Genomic DNA, 21,124 nt, shown 5'->3' with positions numbered 1-21,124 from the left:
GAACAGGTGGTTAGACCACTTGGCAGTTTCCATGTGTGTTTTCGTCCAAGGTGGGAGGAGCACTAACTAATAATGCCACAAAGTTGAAAAATAACCCATGCTCCAATGGAAGTCTCTGATTTGACAACAACTGTATTAGCCAAGGGTCATGTTCATCTATTACTAAGCTTTTTTTTGATAGATCTGGGAGTCCCCTGTGCTCAAAGAAGACATTATCCATGTCTTATTATAGGAACCAAGAGGAGGTGGACCTGAGATGTCAGGTACAAGGTAGAGGCATCCATCCTAGCCTCTAATCTGGGCCTCCTTCCAGAAGTCCTTCCATGGATCCCCGACTGCCATCTCTCCCACCTCAGCCCTGACTCCCTCGCTTGAATGGGGAAGGGTAGGAGACCACACTGGATGTGCCCTTCATCTATAGGATAGGATGCAGAGAGTCTCTCCTGCCCCTCATCTCCCAGCCACTCACTCAACACCAAAAGCTCATAATGAAGCCAATCCTCTCCAACTTCATTGGAGGCTTTGCATGTATACTTCCCAGCATCCTCTGCTTGGACCATAGGGATCTGCAGGACCCGACCACCTGCAGAAGGAAAATGAGCTCAAAGGCCACAGGGCCTACCCAAGGGAAACAATCTGTAGGAAAGGTAGTCAGGATTAGGGATCAGCTGAGTCATGGGGGAGAGAGAGATGGAAGCTCAGTTTGGTGTTAAAGTCAGTGCCAAGGTCTTGAGGTTGTGGTCAGGGAAAAGTCATTCAAAGTCCCATTGACAATATTCTATATCACAAATGCTTTTAATTATACAGATATGGTCATGAAACCAAGGCCATTTCATTATACCGTCTTCAATTTGAGGCTAGGAGGGAGTAGAGAACTAAGCTGTTATAACATCCTATTTAGCACATCCTGATTTTCTCTGGAGTCCGTACCTTGTAACACAGATACACTCTCAGAGGCAGAGAGGGGCTGACTGTCCTTATACCAGGTAAGCTGTGGGGGAGGGACGGCATTGGTGTCACAGTACAGGTAGGCTGGAGTGTTCTCCACGATCTCCCGGTACTCCATCATTCCTCCCCTCAGCTCCTCCTCCTGGTGTTGAGTCTCAGAGACTTCATTAGGATCTGAAATCTTCTGAAATATGGGGGGCACTGGGAGGGAGGGAAGAAAAACAGGACAAAACCATCAAGGGAACTTTCCTCCCAAGGGCAAATCACTTCCCTTTTTGACCCTCAGTTTCCTTCTCTACAAAATGTGATGGCTGGATTACATGTTCTCTGAGGTTCCCTCTATTTCTAATATTCTATTAATCCTGATGCGTTTATGATACATTGTATCACTTGTGCACTGAATATATTCTAATTTGTCTTATATTGATCTCTGTCTATGCTTTCCCACTCCTATAAGATTATAAACTCTTTAAAAGTAAGGATTGTCTTATTTATTTTAAACCCCTAGCATCTATCATAGCACCACACACATATATATGTATATATATTTGTATGTGTGTATGTATATATAGTATATGAAGCATTATACAGACCCATATAGATAGATACATATATACATATATATACATATGTGTGTATATTATATATATTTATATATGTGTGTATGGATTTTACAAATGTTACAAATGAATGAATGATTTCTAAAGCCACATCCAGATCTACAATTGTTTTATGCCACATGGTCATATAGGGTTGACTGACCTTAACCCAAAGAAGTTAGAAATTTAATACATTTATAAGCTATATAATTTCCTGGTCTGGTGGACAGAGAGTCAGTCTTGAAGTCAAGAAGACATGGGTTTAAGTCCTGTCCTTGGCGCATATTGGCTGGGTGACCCTGGGCACATCACTGAATCTCAGTGTTTTAGGCAATCTACTAAGACTATAAGTTGTGGAAAAGGTGCTGACCTTACTGTAGAAGTTAGTTTCCTCACCTGGGAGTTCCCCATAATAATATAATCACAGGGTCAGACCCTATCTTTATGAGATAATATATGTATATATATATATAGTGTGTGTATACATAGGTATACATATAACATTTTACAAACTTTAAAGTGCTCTATAAATATACATCTATATGTATATACATATGTATCTATCTCTATCTATCTATCTATCTATCTATCTATCTATCTATCTATCTATCTATCTATCTATCTATCTATCTATGGAGGAAGAGGTTGTTGTCTAGGTAGCATTAGTCCCAAGTCTGAGTTTCCTCAGGTTGAAAGAAGGGAGCTGGTTTGAATGAACAGCATGTCCCATGTCATACACAGGCTCATTGGCTGCCCACTTTCTCCAAGCCTTTTTACCAACCCTCGCATTCTTCTCCTCCTGGGGCACTTACCCTGGATAAGCACATTGAAGTCTTTGTCATCCTCCCCAGCCACATTGGTGGCCACACAGAGGTAGCGCCCAGAATCCCGGGCCCTGGTTGGTTTGATCTGGAGCAGCCGCCCATCAGCCAAGAGGTGAAGGCGATCATCGGGGCTCACCAGCTGAGGGTACAAGACACAGAGTGGAGGGAAGCAGAAATAAAGCCAGATAGGCCAGATCAGGGCATGCATTTACATTGGCCAAGGAGGCTGGAAGCACGCTTCACTTCAGTGGAAGGGTTCACGCCATCAGGGCCATGGCTCCCTGGTCACCCTCTGTACCACATTAAGAGGATGCAAATGTTCCCACTGAAATTGAACTTGACTTGGTCCCTCACCCACATTCCTGCCTTCAGTCCCTTCAGATGTAGATGAAAGCCCTGTCATGGTCTCCATGTTCTATCGCCTTAGCCATCAGGGGGACTTGTTACAGCCACATGGGTCTCTGAACTTTTTCCTGGTCTCCCTCATAATCAAAAGCAAACATTTGCAAGATAACTAACCTATAATTACCCCAAGAGGTCAAGGTTAGGAATCAGCTTGTGGGTCTGAGCTGGGGCCAGGGAGGGATCAGGGCATCAGAATGTCCTCTTGTACCTAAGGCCAAGTTCCCAACCTGTAGGCATTTTGGAAACATTCAAGCTCTATAAAAATGAGAGCTATTAGGATGATTCCCAGGACTCAAATGTGGCCTGTCCAAGCAACATCCTGCTTTGTTCATCTTTTTCCCTCAAAGGCAAGTTTACAGATTCCACCTGCATATTCCACAGGTCTTTCTATTCATCTTTTCATGCTTGAGAGCTGGGAGTCAGACTGAGATAGTACCGTTGCTCTACAAATGGATGGGGCTCCACTTTACTAATGCCCCACTCATTCTAAAGGGTCTGGGGCGATAAACCCCCACCCTCACCTCACATTGAACCTTAAGGGCAAAAAGCTTCTCAACTGTGCCTGCTGAGTTCCCTGAAGGCGAGAGTGTCGCTGTCTCCCTCTCTGCCTCACCTGTCCATCCTTGTACCAGGTGATGGTCGGAGGGGGCATAGCCCAGGATTCACACTCCAAGCTCAGGGTGCTGTTGACCTTGGCCTTCACCTCTTTAACGCTGAATTCATCCAAGGGATCATCCTTGGAAATAGAAGGAGGAACTAAAAGCAGAGCAGAGTTTGAGAGGCAGGCTTTAATGAAGACAGGCAGTCTTTTGCCCTGGGAATGGGGCAGACCAGGAAGAGGGTCTGGAAAGTCCACCCAGATTCTAGGCTCTGCAACTGTAAGTCATGAGACCCCTAATTATCCTGCCAGAGTCCAAATTAGAGGAATAAAGAAAGGACTGGGGTTATATACTCCCAGCTAAAGAATACACAGGAAAGAATAGACTGTTATAACCACATTCAGGTGAGTGGTTTTCTAGTCCCAGATCTCTTACCAGCTAACTGTGTGGTTAGACTAGGCTCTTCCCTCTCAGGCCTCAGTTTTCTTAACTGGAAAGTAGGAAGACCAGTGAGGTCTGCTTTTATTACCATCTCACTTATGAAATTCAAATGAGATACATGGAGGTACATTTTTTTACATGTGAAATTCAATACAAATGTAGCAGATGAGTCAGGGCTGTTACATCAACAGGGTTTTGGCCAGGGAGTGCTTCTATCCATACAGGGTATACTGTTACATACTGAGCACTTCCACATGGTAGTTCTTCACAGCCTCCCCGACTTCATTAGTGACCACGCAGGTGTATCGGCCAGCATCCTGCTCCTGGGCATTGAGGATCTGCAATCCATGGGTGCCTACTTGGGGTTAAGAAGCCGAGATTTGCCATAGAGCTCCCCTAAGGGCCTCCACTCTTCCTAGGGGTCTCAGCCCACTCAATGGGTTGGGGGACCCTCAAAGGCAAGGCCTAGCTGTTCACATCTGGGACAGTGCTAATTCACAATGGCAGAGTAGAAGGAAGATTGTACTTAGAGGCCTAAGACCTGGGCTTGGATCTGGGCTCTGCTGCTTACCACCTATAGAATCCTGACTTGACCACTTTGTCTCTCTGGACCTCAATTTCCTCAAGTATGAAGTAAAGGGGTTGGACTAACCGGACCAAGTTTCCCTCTAGCCCTATGATTGCAGTATGTGGAGGGCTAAGCAACTTAGCTTTCTCCAGCAGGGACTAGAACTTGGAAAGAACCCTTGACTAAGTCAGAAGACTTAGATTTGAGTCCCAATTTCAACATTTCCTAGATGTGTGACTATGGGCAAATCATTCAGCCTCTCTGGGTCTCAATTTTCTCATCCATAAAATGGGAACAATAATTCTTGCACTAACGATCTCACAAGGTTATTGTGAGGAAGATGCTTTGGAAATCTTAAAAGCAGAGAGACTGTTTTTCATAGCACATTCATCAGGAGGACAGGTTTACTGGGGATTGCCTCCTCCCCGAGGTGAAAGAGGAGGGAAAGTAGCTGAAGGTTCAACAGCAAGCCCACTGTATTGTCCAGGTCTTGTCCTGCCTTAGGGCGCTCTGTCTTCCTGACCCACCTCCTCATTTCCCTTTGAATCTCCTCCTTGTTGACTGAGTGCCTAATGTTCTGACTATCTTTGCACTAATCTACGGAATTGTAGATCCCTCTAGATAATAACTATTGGTGTGGACTTTGAAACATCTGCCTTGCTCAGCCCCCCTCCAGTATCTATCCCCTCTATTTCTGTTTGCTCACTTTGCTTCTGCCTCTTCCATTGACCTGACTACCTTCCCATGTTTCTAGCATGTCCTGCTTCCCTGATTCAGGCTTCTCAGCCTGTTTCTACAACAACCCAACATGGCATGAACCAAATCTTCATTCTCACCCTAAGAGAAGTCATTAGGGTAACTAGGTGGCACTGAGCAAGATCTAAGTTCAGATCTGACCTTAGACCTTTAACAGCTATGTATTCCTAGACAAATCACTTAACCTCCATTTCCCCCAGTTTCATCTATAAAATAGGGATAATAATAATAGCACATATCTACCAGGGTTGTTACTAGGAAAAATGAGACAATATTTGTAAAATGTTCTGTAAATTTAAAGTGCTTTAGGTTATTATTTTTAATTTTAACCGTGCCAACATGTTCCAAACCATTAGCCAGTGGTGACAATTTCAGTCCTCAACTTATAAACTAGGGCTCTATTCCTACCTTCCAACCTGGAGAGATAAGGTTTTGGGGGATCATCTGTCACCGCAATTCATCCCACCTCGGGCACACTTGGACCAACTTCCCCAATTCCAACCCCTTGCACCCCAGAAGTCATCACCTGGGAGCAGCTGGGTATTTCCTGTGGCTTGAAATGGAGCTCCATCCTTCATCCAGGTAATAATAGGGGACGGGAATGCGAAGGTCTCACAGATCAGGGAGATGGGGTTGTTGATAGTCACTGTCACTTCTTCATCTGGACTGTCCTCAGTCACTCCCAAAATTGTGGGGACCACTGTAGATAAGAGAAGCTTGTGAAATGTGGCCAGGGTGAAGGGTACCCCAGGAACCCATGACTAAAGACCTCTCAAAGCTGAGGTAGATGGGGGTCTTTAGATGACCTGAGAACAGCACTCCAACTCTCAGAGGAGGGAGGGGCTCAGAGGCCATCTAGCTCAACCCACACCTGAAGAAATAAACCATCTACAACAAGAAACCTTAATCTGAATTTTTTTGCTAACATTTTGATTATTATATTTTAATAGAATCCATTTCCTTTGTAATCCAATGTATTTTCTTTTATGCATTTAAAAACATTATTCTGAGAAGGGGTCCATAGGCTTCCCCAGACTGCCCAGGGGGTCCAGGACACAAAAAAGGTGAAGAATCCCCACTTTGCAACATTCCTGACAAGTGGTCATCCAGCCCTTGGTTTGCAGACTTCAACTGAGAGGAAACCCACTTATTTGTCTTTGTAAGTCCTGTGGTGTTTTATATATAGTTTATGCTCAGGAAGCTCTTCTGATAGATTAAAATATCCTGTTTCCCCCAGATAATCACCATCAAGCTATCTTTTGTTATGCAGACTCTGTCCTGGACCCCTTTTCTCCTGCCTTTCTGTGTCTTCTGTTTTGTGGTGCTCATCAACTCTCATAGGTTGGCTCAATCACCATTTCTGTGGATTCTGTGCAGTTAACTCCCACATCTTTACATACAGACCAAACCTTTCTCCTGGACTCTAGACTCCAAAATGATATCTGCCTGCTGGACAGCTCTCCCTGAGAGACCTACAGATTCTTCTTTCCATCCTTCTAGTCATCCAGGTTCTTAAACTGGGCATTATTCTCAACTCCTCACTCTGTCTCTCTACATTATATGATCAGTGGCCAAGTCTCATCCATTCTACCTCCACAGTATCTGTCCTCTTTTCTCTACTCCCATGGTCACCAGAACGTTCAGCTCTCATCACCCCTCAACTAAACCATTGCAATAGCCTCCTCATTGGTCTTAGTCTTCTAGTAGTCAATGATCCTTGGCAGAAATGCTAAAATAGCGTTCCTCCAAGCACAGGTCTGACCATGTCATTCCTCTACTTTATGCTTCTAGGATTAAAATGCATGATTTATATTTTGGTTTTTAAAGACCTTTCCAATTTGGCTTTAGCTTATTTTTTCCAGACTTTTTTCCTATCATTCTCTCTTTATGCACCTTTGGTTCCAGCCAAATTGGCTGTTCTCTGAACATTTCTTACCACCTTGGGAACTTTGCACAATCTATTCCCTCATGCCTAGAACACACTCTCGCCCTATCCCCTCATTAGGACCTTCATATTCCTTAAAGGTTCAGCTCAATTGCCACTTCTGACTTGAAACCTTTCCTGATCCCCAGAGATATTACAGCTCACTCTCTCTCCCTCTCCTTAAATTATCTTGTATTTACTTATCTGAGTATAGGTAGTACCCTCTCTCCATCCCCAATTGAATGTAAGCTCCCTGCAAACAGGGACTGGTTTTGTTTCTGTCTTTTTATCTCCTACCCCTAGCCCAGTGTCTTGCACATAGAAGGTATCTGATAAATATCAAGTGAACTGAATTAATTTCCACCTTATCATTCCTTCCACCTTATTCATTATCCATGAATTTATCTAAATACTTCTTGAACCTGCCTATATTTCCAAACTAAATGTTTTGAGATAATGCACAGTAGAAAGAGTACAAGAAATGGAGTTAGAGAATCCCAGTTCAAATCTTGACTGCCACTTGTGGTGACTTTGGACAATTTATTTAACTTCTCTGGGCCTCAGTTTCCTCATTTGTAAAATGAGGGGGTTGGCCTACATGTCCTTTGAAGTCCCTTCCAGTTGTATATCTATGATCCTATGTTTTTTACTCCCTGGTGTGTAAATTATGATAACTTTTCATTAAAATTGAAATGACCTCATTCAACCCTCAAATGCCTCTCACCAGATCTCAGGAACATGAGTATGTTCAATTAAACAAGCATTTATTAAGCACCTGCATGACCTTTTACAGTCTAATAGAAAGACAAACGGATACAAATAAATTTAACACCTATATTTACCTTTTTTTAAAAAAAATCCTTTCCATGATTCCCTAGACTTTAATATGCTTTATGGAGGAAAGGTTTTAGTTGAAGCCTCATGAAACATTGTGCTAGCTAGATCTTAGAAGACCTGCTGCCCTCTTCAAGGTAACCTCTAAACAATTAATCTCCTTGGCTTTCCCACTAGCTTGTAAGGAGGATGGGTTTGAGAGGTATCATGGTACTGTTTAAAGAGTGCTGGATCGATAACAGAGAAGCTGGGTTCAAATCCATACCATACCACACCCTGTATGAGTGATGTAGTCTCTGAGATCTCAGTTTCCTAATCTATAAAATGAAGATGTTGAGCTCAATGATCTCTGAGGTCCCTTCTAGCTCTGAATCTGTGATCTCATGTGATCTGGGGTCCTATGGGTCCTTGTTGAACTCCAACAAACCCAACTTAAGCAACTCTAGGTGGTCAGGCTGTCTGTGGTAGGAGATTTGGGGGATATCTGTCTGTTGGATCCTGTATCATGGTACCTACTGGATGCCACTCACCCAGAACACTAAGCTTGTAGTGCTTGGTCTTTTCTGAGACTGAGTTCGATGCAATGCAAGAGTAGTGACCAGAGGTGGAGAGGTTAGCCTGGAGTATCTCTAGCATAGACCCATCTGAGGATATACGATAGGGGTCTCCTCCAGAGAGAGCTTGGCCATCTTTGAACCACGTGACTGTTGGCTGGGGATGGCCTGTTGATAGAAGCAAGAAAGAGTGAATGACTATATTTCCTTAAAAGTCTCGATTCAGATTTGTCTGGTGGCTCTTGTGGTACATAACAGGCTCTAGAACAGCTCCAGGAAGCCTAGAATGCCACTCTAGAAACTTTTTGCCTTATGACTTCTCATCTAACCTCAAAGATCTGAACATTAGGACCAGAATTGGATGGAGATAATGGACAAAGTGACTGCTTCTCCTCTCCATGGGGAATGGTATCAGCACCTCCCCAGAGAAAAGTGAATGGAAGTTAGTAGTTGGTTATAAATGGGCAAGAAGCTGGAAATGAAGAATTTGAATGCAAACCTTGGTTTCTTGAGATTCCCTCCCCCACCCGCATCCCAGATATCTGAACTCTGTCTTTCCAGCTGCCAGTCACTCCATACAGCTGTTACCTGTGGCATTGCAAGTTAAGGAGGCAGACTGCCCTTCAGAGACTTTGACTTCTTCCTCTGAGTCCTCATTCTCAATTCTGGGAGGCACTGGAAGAAAGAGATCACCACAAATTTACTACTAACAATATACATGGTCTGGGTCACAGGTCACAATCTGCCACCTGATTTTATATGGCCTAGAAGCTAAGAAGTCTGGAGCTCTGTGAAGTTTGGATTCAGTCAATGGGCTACACTGAGGACCTAGAGGGCAACATATGGCCTTGAGATTGCAGGATCCCTACCCCTGGTCTAGGACACATGTCAGCAAAACACAATCTGCCACCTGATTTTATATAGCCTAGAAGCTAAAAAAGTTTTTTTTTTACATTTTTAAACACAGTACAACTTTATTTTAAAATATAAAACCATGCTTAGTTCCCAGTCTATACAAAAATGGACAATAGGCCAAATTTGACACAAAGACTGGCCCATGGTCTAGGAGAAAGAACTTGAAACTTAGAGTCAGTAGTAATGATAATAATGACACTAAAGTAGGAACAGTGGCTAGAGATAAAGTATGAAGAGCTGGCCTAGGAGTCAGGAAGACCTAGGTTCAAGTCCTGCCTCTGACACACCCTGGTTGTGTGACCTAACCACTCAGTGACCCCTGGTGAGTCTTGAAGACGTTCAGTTACAGAACAGCTACTGATCTGCACGGGGAAAGGAAGCTTCTTACGCTAATGAAGTCATGTACCCTAAAAAATAACCACAATAATAGCAACATTAATAAATAGCTGACCTATATAATAACCTTTGCAGATTTACGGAGTGCTTTATATACACTATCTCATTTGAACCCCACAACTCTGTGAGGCAGCAATGACTGTTCCCACTTGACAGATGAGGAAGCTGAGGATCAAAGTGGTTAAGACTTCCTTCCACAGCACATTGACCTCCACATATGGCTCTTCCACTTAGCAGGTGTGAGACAGGGGCAAAACCTTAGGGGCCCCATTCTCCAAACCGAGGTCTGAACAAGAATGCCCTCCCCAACAGGACCCCTAGGTGGTCACCTCGCCTTTACCTGGAGGGAGGGCAAACCCACCACTTCCCAAGGTAGCTCATTTCACTTTTGAAGACTTCTAACTGTTAGGAAGTTTCTCCTTGTCTTGAGTCTTATGCTGAGTTCTGCCATTTTGCAACACCTCTCCATCGTTCCTAGTCCCTCCTCCAAAAGTCAAACAGAACAAGTCCAGATGGTGCTTCAATTATGTGCCCTCACTTATCACATTCCCCTGTTCTTCAGGTTAAATATCCCCACTTTCTTCAGTCTATATGACATGACCTACAACATCAGATGCAACCATGTTGGTTGCCCTTCTCTGCACGCTCGCCAGTTTATTGACGTCCTTCCTGAAGATGAGAGAGGAGTTTTCTGGGCCCTTTTCATTTCTTTCCTATGAAGAAGACTAGCCTTCCCTTTGTCCCTCAGGACCACAGCAAATCTGCAAGCATTGCATCCATCACAAAGATCACTTCAGAATTTGCCCTGTTCTCCAATCTTATTGGAAGCAAGTTGACCAGTCCTTGTCAATCCCGTAGTAACTACACCAAAGAATTATTGTGGTTAAAATTATTCTCCCCAAATGTTATTCCAGTCTGTAAAATGGCACCAATTAATCTGTGCCCTAGCTACTTCATGAGGTTGCTTTGTCAAATGAGATAATGAATTTGCAAGCACTGTAAAAAAATTTAAAGTATTCTATATAAATAAGGAATTATTTTTATTAATAAAATGTCCCTTTCCTGATAGGGAATCTAAGTGGTCTCCACCACTATACCAAAAACTATACAATCTCTAAAGTATAGACATTTTTCTTTTTTATTTAATTTTTTTGTTCTATTTTAAGTTCTGAACTGTCTCCCTCCCTCCCTCCCCCACACTAGAGAAACCCATCATTTCACACATACATATGTATATGTATATACATACATAAGTGTACGTGTGTATATGTATTTACATACACATGTATGGATGTGTGTATTCATGCATATATATATATATATATATATATATATATATATATATGTAAAACCATACTATGCATACTTCTGTTTATCAGTTTTTTTCTCTGGAGGTGGATAGCATCTTCCTTCATCGGTCCTTCGTGGTTGATATAAGTATTTATAATACTCAGACTACCTTGGTTGTTCACATTTACTCTTTGCACAATATTGCTGTTACTGTACATAACATTCTCTGCAGCAGAGATATTGTGCTGGGATGGAGAAACCCAGGTCCAACTCCTCCATTTTTCCCACTTTACATCCACTTTCTGGACCCCTAAATACTTGTGTTCCAAACTACCTTTTGGGCTTGTCCCAAAATTATTTGGAAACTTCAAAGTCATTGATACTTACCCAAGACCTCTACACTGAAATTCTTTCTTGCTTCCCCAACCAAATTACTTGCAAGGCACAAATAGAGGCCACCATCTTCCTCCTGCACTCGGGTCAGCTTCAGAATCCGGCCACCTTGGGAAGGGAGAAGGAAGACGGGATCAAAGGTACTCAACCTAGCCTCTAAGTCTACCTTATATGTGCCAAGGTGAAAAGCCCCACTGGCCTAGCCAGCAGAGACTAAGAGAAGGCTAGGCTTGTCCTGAAACAGATCACCAAATCTATTTAGATAATAGGAGGGAAACCAAGGTGGGGAAGAATCTGGAAACTGGGTCAAAAGAAACAGTTGAGAGAACTAAGGAAAGGGGTAAGTAGGTGGCATGGGGAAATAGAGTACCAGCCCTGAAGTCAGAAGGACCTGAGTTCAAATCTACCCTCAGACACTTGACACTAGCTGTGTGACCCTGGGCAAGTCACTTAACCCTGTTTGCCTTATTTCCCTCACCTATAAAATGACTTGGAGAAGGAAATGGCAAACCACTAGAGTATCTTTGACAAGAAAACCCTAAATGGAGTCATGAAGGGTCGAACAGGACCAAAAAGACAACAACAAATTTAAAGCTGACCTCAGAGGTCATCTCATCCAAACCCTCATTTTACAGACGAGGAACAGAAAAGTTAAGTGACTTGTCCGAGCTAACACAGGTAATAAACGATAGAGCTGGAATTCAAACCCTGAATCCATACCCAGCTCAGAGCTATTGGTCTGACAACTGAGGCTGAACTGTGCTGGAGGACAGACAGACCAGCTGCCCATGACATCCTTCAGCATCTTGCCTCACCTGCCAGGAAGTAAGTGTCCTCCCCAGGACTGACAGGTTCTTCCCCACGGAACCAGCGGACTAGCGGGGAAGGGTTGCCAGAGGCTTCACAGAGTAGAGTCAGGGCACTGTGCAGGACTGCTGTGACATTGGTCAGTGGGTCAGTGTCCCCAACGAGCTCCGGGGGGACTAGAAATGAGAAGCAATTATGTTAATAAATAAGATCTGTTCTTAACAACATTCAAATTTATCTCCTTCCCTTCTCTCCACACCCCCCTCCAACTTAGACCCATTGATCTGAGAAGACAAAGGACCATAGGATCACAGTTTTAGAATTGAAAAAGATCTTATAGGTCATGGAGCAGAACTCCCTCATTTTACAGATGAGGAAACTGAGGCCCAGTGAGGTTATCTGGCTTGCTCCGAATTACAAAGCTAGTGTGTATTTGGGGCAAGGTTTGAACCTGGGCCTTCCTGATAGTAAATTCCATCTTGTACTCCAACAAATCATTCTTCTACACCCTTGTTAGATGGAATCTAGGATTAGAGAGACCATGGGGTTGACCCTGAAGCAGCAGTGCTCACAATTCTATAGCTGAAAGTGGGACTGCACTAGTTTCCAGGGAAATATCTGGCACATAATAGGTGATTAAATAAGCCCTTCCTTACTTCCTTCCTTCCTCCCTCCCTCCCTTTCTCTCTCTCTCCCTCTGTCTCTTCCTTCCTTCCTTCCTTCCTTCCTTCTTTCCCTCCTTCCTTTTTTTCTTTCTTCTTTTCTTCCCCTGAAAGACCTAAGCCAAGATGCTGCCTCAGGCCTTACCTAGCACTGAGAGGTCAAACCTCCGCTCTGCCCGCCCAGCCTCATTCTCAGCTATGCAGGTGTAGCGTCCAGCATGTCCAGCTTGTGCCCACTCCACCTGTAGGGCCCTCCCCTGGAGCTGAATGAGCAGGCCGTGTTCACTGGCCACAGGCTGGCCATCCTTCTCCCATGTCACCACTGGTGGTGGCTTCCCTGTGGCTTCACATTCCAGGGTGACCTCTCCAGACTGGATCACAGATACCTCCTTAAGGAGGTCGTTGCTGCCTGGGATCTTTGGAGCAACTGAGGATGGAAGGAAAAAGGAGTTGTGAAGGTCACGAGGAGTTTGCTATGATCTCTGGTCACAGTCATGGGAAAGGTCAAACTGGCCAGACTCCAGCTAGACTCAGTTTAGTTCTGAGTGCTACCACTCACTGAGGATAGAGAGAACCTGAAATGAACCAGAGGAATTCTTTACATCTGGGTCATAGAAATGTCTATCCAGGTTAACTGGGGACAGCACTTCTTAGAAGCGACATGACTAGACTTAAGCATCTTAATCTGGAGGCCATGGATTCCCTCCTCCCCCAAGGAGGTCTGTGGATAGATTTCATGGGTTCCATGAACTTAAATGGGAAAAAAATGACATCTTCATTTCAATACAATTTGTTTTCTTTGTAACTATGCATTTTGTTTTAGGCATTTAAAAACAGTATCCTGAGAAGGGAGAGAAAGGCTTCCCCAGATTGACAAAAGGGACCCATCACCCATCACACACACACATGCGCGCGCGTGCGCGCACACACACACACACACACACACACACACACACACACACACACACACACATACACCATTAAGAATCCCTGGATTACAACCATTTTGGAGAGCAGTATAGAACTATGCCCAAAGGGCTACAAAAACATGCACACCCTTTGACTCAACAATACCACTTCTAGGACTGTATCCCCAAGAGATCATAAAAATGGGAAAGGGTCCCACATGTACAAAAATATTTATAGGAGCTCTCTTGGTGGTGGCCAAAAACTGGAAATCAAGGGGATGCCCATCAATTGGGGAATGGCTGAATAAATTGTGGTATATGAATGTAATGGAATACTATTGTGCCATAAGAAATGATGAACAGGAAGACTTCAGAGAGGACTGGAAAGACTTATACAAACTAATGCTTAGTGAAAGGAACAGAACCAGGAAAACTTTATACACAGCAACAACTACAGTGTGTGAGGAATTTTTCTGATAGTCTTAGTACTTCATTGCAATGCAAGGACTTCAAAAATTCCCAATGATCTCTTAAGGTAAAATGCCTTCCACATGCAGAGAAAGAGCTATGGAATTTGATTACGGAAGGAAGCAGACCATTTTCTTTTGTATTATGTTTTGGTTTGTTATATGATTTTTCCCATTCATTTTAATTCTTCTATACAACATGACTAAGGTGAAAATGTATTTAATAGGAATGTATGTGTAGAACCTATATAAAATTGTATGTTGTCTCAGGAAGAGAGTGGGGAGGTAGTGGGGAAGGAAGGAAAGGGAGGGGGAAAAATCTAAGATATATGGAAGTGATTGTAGAACACTGAAAACAAATTTAAAACAAAAGAATCCCTGGATTAGAATGATTTACACTCTTGAGTTTCCAGAATAAAGAAATGTACCTTCAACCCGCCCTCCCTCCCCAAGAAGGAGCAAATAGTATAAGGGGTCAAACCCTGCAGCTCCCAAGTCATTGAACTCTGGGTGGAGCTGGGCCAGTGTCTGCCAGATGTGGTGGGAGGAAAGGGCCCTGATGCCCTTAAGTGGGTCCCACCTCAACTCACCATAGACCTCCAATTGCTGTTCCTGGCTGCTGTTCCCAGCTAGGTTGCTGCACTCACAGGTATAGTTGCCCTCCTGAGAAGGCTGGGCTTTTCCCAGGTACAGCAACCTCCCCACAGCCGAGATGGGTTCTGTGCTGCCCCCATCAATGGGCAGGAGCATGCCTGGGTGAGATGGAAAAGGAAACACAGAGCTTTGGGCTTTAGGTCCCTGGTGTATTTGGGTTCCCCATCAACCCCATTCCAGGGAGGCCAACCCCTTCACAATCTCAGCTGCCTCTGCTGTTCTTTCCTAGGCCTCCCTCCCCACTTGAGGAGCCAGAGCCTAGGGGGGAAAGAATGAACCCCCACAGTCCAGGTCATAGAAACCCAAGGCCCCTGAGGCATGAATCCCTAATGAAACGTTCTTTAGAGTTTCAAAAAGACAGAGAGGATAATGATAACAAAAAAGCCTAGACTGTTCCCCTCTGTTCCTGAAAAATAAAAGAGTGTTTAGAGTCAGAGGACTTGGGATCAAGTTCCAATTCTGTTCCTTAATATTTGTGTGACTCTGGGCGAATCACTGCGCTTCAGTTCCCTCATCTAAACAACAAAGGGGCTGGACAATATGGCTTCTAAGGGTCCTTCTGGCTCTGAATCTAGAAGCCTTTGAAAACGATTCCAATAGATCAGATTCACAACCTGGGCAAAGAGACTGGGCATCTACTGCATCCTGGATGCCATAGGATGCCCAGACTTCGGGGGATGGAAGGATCCCTGCTCTTAAGTAGCTAAGCATCATAGGAGGAGATTCAGACAAATTGGCAGATGATCACACACCATATAGTGTGGAGTGTACAAAGTGAAATAAAAGCTCAGGACGTGACCTACTCCCATCGTGTCTCAGCTTGATGCTTATGAGAGCCCCTTTAGCAGCAAGATGAGGCGGGAAGGAGAGGAATGGTTTGGGGGAGGGGTCTGCTGGCTTAGGAGGGCTGTGCTGCCAAGATGCTAGATGCCCAATGGAACAGGTGACCCCCATTTGGGAGAAGAGTTCTTTAAACTTTAGAAGGTTAATGTCTGTGCTATACTATATGATAAATATCCATTCATTTACAGTAAAACAGAGCATAGGGATAAGAGGGCAGTCAGTGGCTAAGGGTAAAGGAGATGTAAATAGCAATAAATCTATGCTCAGTCATGGAAGTCTTCACAGAGGAGATGTGATAAACTAGGCTTTGGAGATCAGAGAGAAATGAACAAAATAAACACTGGCTGAAGCAACCCAGACCCTCCGAGGGTCCATATTCCATTTCTCCTGGCCCTTATCATTAGAGTGAGACCACAATGGAGTGTGGATATATGGGACTGACTTTGTGGGGAAGCAGTCTTACCATCTTTTTTCCAGGTGATTTTGGGGAAGGGGATTCCCCAGCATTCACAGGACAGGCTGACAGGATGGCCCTCAGTCACTGCCAGGGTCCGGAGCTCCCACGAAGAGAATTCTGGGGGAACTGAGTCAAAACAAGGGGAGAAATTTATGCCTAGGGTTCCTTGGGGTTGGGTGAGAATGGGAGAGGCTGGAACAGAAAGAAGGCAGTGATCCAACTCAACCTAGCCAAGGTGAAATTTGCCCAGGCTTGTTGCCTCGATAGACAGGAGAGGGTGGGGGCAAAGGAGGAGTATAACTTCTGACCCCTCAAAGAGACCTCACCCCAGACATTGAGGTTGTAATGCTTCTCAGAGCGACCGGCCTTGTTCAGGGCCTCACAGGTATAGCGGCCCACGTCCTGAACTTCAGCTTGTTCCACCTGACCACAGGAGGAAAGGCGCCACATCATTCCTGAGTCATTCTTAAGAAAAGGCTAATCCAGCCCAGCTGCCTCTTCCCATATCCCAACTTCAAAGCCAACCAAACAAATCTGAATTACTGGGTTTCGATTCAATTGATCGCAATTGTTTTTATAGGTCTGTCTTTTTTGCCTGCCTATACCAACCGGGTCTGCCTTAGCCTGTGGGCACCAAACAAGGAGTCAGGAAAACTGGGCTTTAATCCCACCTCATACTATGTGACACTATGTGATTCATTCTCTCTGAGCCTTAATATCCTGATCTGTAAAATGAGGGGCTCAGATTAGATGATCTTTCAAGGTCTTTTCCAGCTCTGACATTCTGTGGCCTATGTCTATGCTCTATGTTCCAAAATACCTTCAGTCTTTAATGTCCTGTGATTCTGTGATAATAGTAGAAACAACAGTAATAAGTCACATAAACAGTGCTTCAAGATTTACAAAGTACTTTTCTCACAATCCTGTGAGATAGGTAGCATGACCGCTACTATCCTCATTTTATAGGTGAGGAAACTGAAGCTCACAGATAAAGTCATTTGCTCATGGTCACACAGCTAGCAAACATTAGAGCCAAGATCTGACCTAAAGTCTAGTGTTCTTTATATACACCACACAATCTTCTCCACAGGCAGGGGACAGTGCCTGTGACTGGCTCTGTCTATAGCTTCCACTGAACCAAAGGTTCATTTAATATCTTTGAGGCCACTCACCTGCAAGAAGGCCCCATCTGGAGAGAGGTGGACTCCTGGCCTGGGTTCAAGGGGTTGTCCATCCTTCCTCCAGCTCAGCACAGGAGGGGGCACAGCCTGACTCTGGCACTCCAGGGTTACTGACTGGTTAACCACAACAGACACATTCTGCTCTTCTCCCAGGATGCTTGGGGGCACTGGAGAGGACAAAGGCATGGCAGATAGACTCTTCCAGAACGTACACAGAATGACAGTCCTTACTCCTTGACACACACCCCCCCATCTCCTTAATGCCACTCCCTTCTAGGAAAATTCTTATTTGCTCCTGGGGTGGCTGGAAAGGAAAGGTATAATACAAGAAAGAAGAGGAGTCCAGTTTTCCAGGCTCTCCTGGTAGCATCTAACCCCATAAGATCATCAGTAGTTCCCAGTGTACTCATAGCTTAAATCCTGTCTTTCCATACCCCACCCCCATCCCATGCATCTCTTCAGGAAGTGAGACTTACTCAAACCCTCATTCCAAAGACCACACCACCCCACTACCCTCTCCTCCCCATCCCCAAAGAAACATAACTCACAATGGACCTGCAGGGTGACATCCCTCCGGTCTTCCCCCACAGCATTCACTGCCACACAGGAGTATGTACCTGAATCTGTGGCCCTGGAGCTTGCCAGGGTGAGGACATGGCCCCCAGGGAAGATCTGCCCTCCAAAAGAAATCAGTATTACCCACTCACTCAGGAAGATGAAATTGCCAAGTTTAGACACAAGATGGCAAAGCTACCCTTCACATAGCTATTCCCTGATCTCCCTCCTAGCTGTGCCCAAAAGCTGAGATACTGAAAAGTTTCCTACAAACACACAGCACTGTTGGCAAACCTACATCCACACCTCCCTCCCTCTGCTCTTAAATGACAACCACTTCCCAGCAGGCAGTTATCTTGAGTCCAAGATATGGTTCTCAAAAAATCTCAGTTTCTCCTCTGTTACTCCCTGTGTAACCTTAGGCAAGTCTCTTAAAGCCTCTAGATCTCATTTTCCTCATCTGTAAAAGGAAAGGATTTGACTTGAGATCCCTTCTATTCCTTACTCTGTGATTCTGTGATCTAGAATCCCAGAATTTGAGAATTAGAAGGCATTTCCGTGGTCATCTACTACAGTTTGTATGCAAAAGAACAGCATCTTCTTGAAGACCTCAAAGGGGAACCCATTACTTCTAAAGTTTTCTGTCCCATTTTCCTTAGCAAACTACAGGATACCTTAAGCCCACCACCCTTACTCCCTAGAAATGAATATCCCTCTGGCTTGGTATCTTCTGTCTGAGAGGTAGGGCTATCTCCGCCTGTGAGCCGTGAAAACATAACTCTTTGTCCCAACTGCACTACCTGGAGGCCAGAAGTCCCTGTGGCTGACACAGGGTTGCCATCCTTCAGCCACATCAGTGTGGGTTTGGGGGCTCCAGTGGCATTACACATCAGCCTCACTGGCTCATTCAAGAGCACAGAACCTGGGAGACTGGGAGCCAACGTGATTCGAGGAGGCACTGCAAAGGAAAGGACACAACTTGAGCTCTTTAAAATGGGGGGGTCTGGAGGTAGAGGCCAGAGGAGAAAAGGGAAAGCCCTGACCTAATGTGTGAAGGACCTGCTATTGAATGGGTTCAGAAACATACCACTAATCTGACCTACCCCCGAGAGAGTTAGACTCCAAAGACCTCTAAGACTCTAGAAGATCTGGGTTCAAATATTGCCTTATATACTTACTAGCTACAAGTCATTTAATCTTTTTATATCTCAGATTCCTCATCCATAAAATCTGGAAGCTGGATTTGATGACTTCTTCCATCTCTAAATCTATAGTCCTATGGTCTCTGTGCCTTTGCTTGTGCTTCTCCCTCATTCTATATATTTTCTGAAATTCTATCCATCTTTTATGCCATCTGCTCCATGAAGCCTCCCCTTGATTACCTAGTTGATAGTAACTATATCCTTTGGACTGACCATAATACTTTGATAATCCTTTAGTGCACCTGTTGAATAAAATTTTTATTACATTATGGTCTGAAAAGTGTGCAATTTAACATTTCTTTTATTCAGCATAGTTTTTTTTTTTTTACTTATTTATTTATTTTAATGTTCTTTTCTTTTTAAATTGAATTCCAATTCTCTCTCTCCCTCTAAGTCTTCTCCCACCCACTGAGAAGGCAAGTAAAATATCGATTATATGAGTGAAATCATGCAAAACATATTTCCATTTCAGTCACACCAACAATCAAAAGTAGGAATATTGTACTTTAATTTGTACTCGGGGTTCATCAGTTCTCTCTCTGGAGATGGAGAGTAATTTTTCATCTCAAGCCCTTTGGAATTGTCTTGGACTATTGTATTGATCAGAGTAGCCAAGTCTTTTGCAGTTGATCATCACTACAGCATTGCTCTTACTGCGCACAGTGATCTCCCAGGTGTTCTCACTTCCCTTTGCATCAGTTCATATAGGTCTTGCCAGGTGTTCTCAAATTACCTCCATCATTTCTTATAGCACATATTACCCTATCACAATCACATACCACAACTTGTTCAGCCATACTCAAATTGATGACCATTCTGTCAATTTCCAACTAACTCTTTGCCACAACAAAAAGGGCGACTATAAATATTTTTATACATTTGGATCCTTTTCCTTTTTCTTTGATCTCTCTGGGATATAGATCTAATAGTGGTATGAGTTTTATAACCCTTTAGGCTTAGTTCCAAATAGTTCTTCAGAATGGTTGGAACAGATCACAACTCTACCAACAGTTTATTAGTTTTCCGATTTTCCCTCATCCCATCCAGCATTTGTCATTTCTGATAGGTGTAGGGTGTTACCTCAGAGTTGTTTTAATTTGCATTTCTCTAATCAATTGTGATTTATAACATTTTTCATATGACTAAGATATCTTTGATTTCTTCTTTTGAAAACTCCCTGTTCATATCTTTAGATCATTTATCATTTGGGGAATGGCTCTTATTTTTAGAAATTTGACTCATTTTCCTATATATTTGTGAAATGAGGCCCTTATCAAAGAAACTTGCTGTAAATTTTTTAGATTACTTTATTGTCTATAGTACCTTTTAGCAAAATAGAGTTTCCTTAATTATCTCTTTCAATTAGGTCAATTTTTTCTTTTGCTTTGCCTGAAATCATGATTGTTACCCCTGTCTTTTCACTTCAGCTAAAGCATAATAGATTTTGCTCCAGCCCTTTATTTTAACTCTTACGTGTGTCTTTCAGTTTCAAGTGTGTCTCTTGTTGGATTCTGACTTCTAATCCATTCTGCCATCTACTTTCTTTTTATAGGTGAACCCATTCCATTCACATTTACAGTTATTATTACTATGTACTTCCCTCCAACCTATTTTCTTCTATTTTTTCTTCTTCTCTCTCTTTTTTAGTCTATTCCTCTTCAAAAAAATCTGTTTTGCTTCTAATCACTGCCTCCTTCTCTCCCCCCCACCCCATATCTCTTATCCCCTTCCTCATCTCTTTCCTTACTGGGTAAACTTTCTACACCCCACTAAGGGTATACATATATATTCTTCCCTCTTTGAATCAGTTCCAATGTGAATGAAACTTAATCATTGCCTGTCACCTCCCCATCTCCTCCTCCCTTATAAAAACTCTTCCTTGCATGCCTCTTTTATGAGAGAAAATTTCCTACATTTTATCTCTCTCTTCCCCCTTCTCCCA

General features: G+C 43.6%; 1 protein-coding gene across 8 annotated transcripts in view; it reads right to left on the bottom strand.

The window, feature by feature from the left end:
* The window catches only part of HMCN2 (hemicentin 2), a 175,963-nt gene that overhangs the window by 60,974 nt on the left and 93,865 nt on the right, over positions 1–21,124 (bottom strand). For 6 of the 8 annotated variants that reach the window (XR_011972238.1, XM_072632716.1, XM_072632714.1 and 3 more), the window contains 17 exons: positions 18,781–18,938; positions 17,974–18,097; positions 17,417–17,592; positions 16,571–16,667; positions 16,251–16,370; positions 14,881–15,042; positions 13,061–13,342; positions 12,262–12,429; positions 11,441–11,554; positions 9,041–9,127; positions 8,429–8,620; positions 5,667–5,840; positions 4,058–4,174; positions 3,390–3,532; positions 2,360–2,510; positions 931–1,149; positions 470–583 (listed from right to left, as the gene is read on the bottom strand). Coding sequence is in view for 7 of the 8 variants with exons in the window: in XM_072632716.1 (XP_072488817.1) it covers positions 470–583; positions 931–1,149; positions 2,360–2,510; positions 3,390–3,532; positions 4,058–4,174; positions 5,667–5,840; positions 8,429–8,620; positions 9,041–9,127; positions 11,441–11,554; positions 12,262–12,429; positions 13,061–13,342; positions 14,881–15,042; positions 16,251–16,370; positions 16,571–16,667; positions 17,417–17,592; positions 17,974–18,097; positions 18,781–18,938 (2,598 nt within the window). In the remaining variant the exon portion in view is untranslated. The remainder of the gene's footprint in view (positions 1–469; positions 584–930; positions 1,150–2,359; positions 2,511–3,389; positions 3,533–4,057; positions 4,175–5,666; positions 5,841–8,428; positions 8,621–9,040; positions 9,128–11,440; positions 11,555–12,261; positions 12,430–13,060; positions 13,343–14,880; positions 15,043–16,250; positions 16,371–16,570; positions 16,668–17,416; positions 17,593–17,973; positions 18,098–18,780; positions 18,939–21,124) is intronic. The other 2 variants (XM_072632715.1, XM_072632718.1) reach the window with 1 other exon arrangement.

The sequence above is a fragment of the Notamacropus eugenii genome, chromosome 1 (genome assembly GCF_028372415.1).
Source record: "Notamacropus eugenii isolate mMacEug1 chromosome 1, mMacEug1.pri_v2, whole genome shotgun sequence".
NCBI lineage: Eukaryota > Metazoa > Chordata > Mammalia > Diprotodontia > Macropodidae > Notamacropus > Notamacropus eugenii.
Note: the sequence above shows the minus strand (reverse complement) of the source record. Positions and strands in the feature narration are given on the sequence as shown.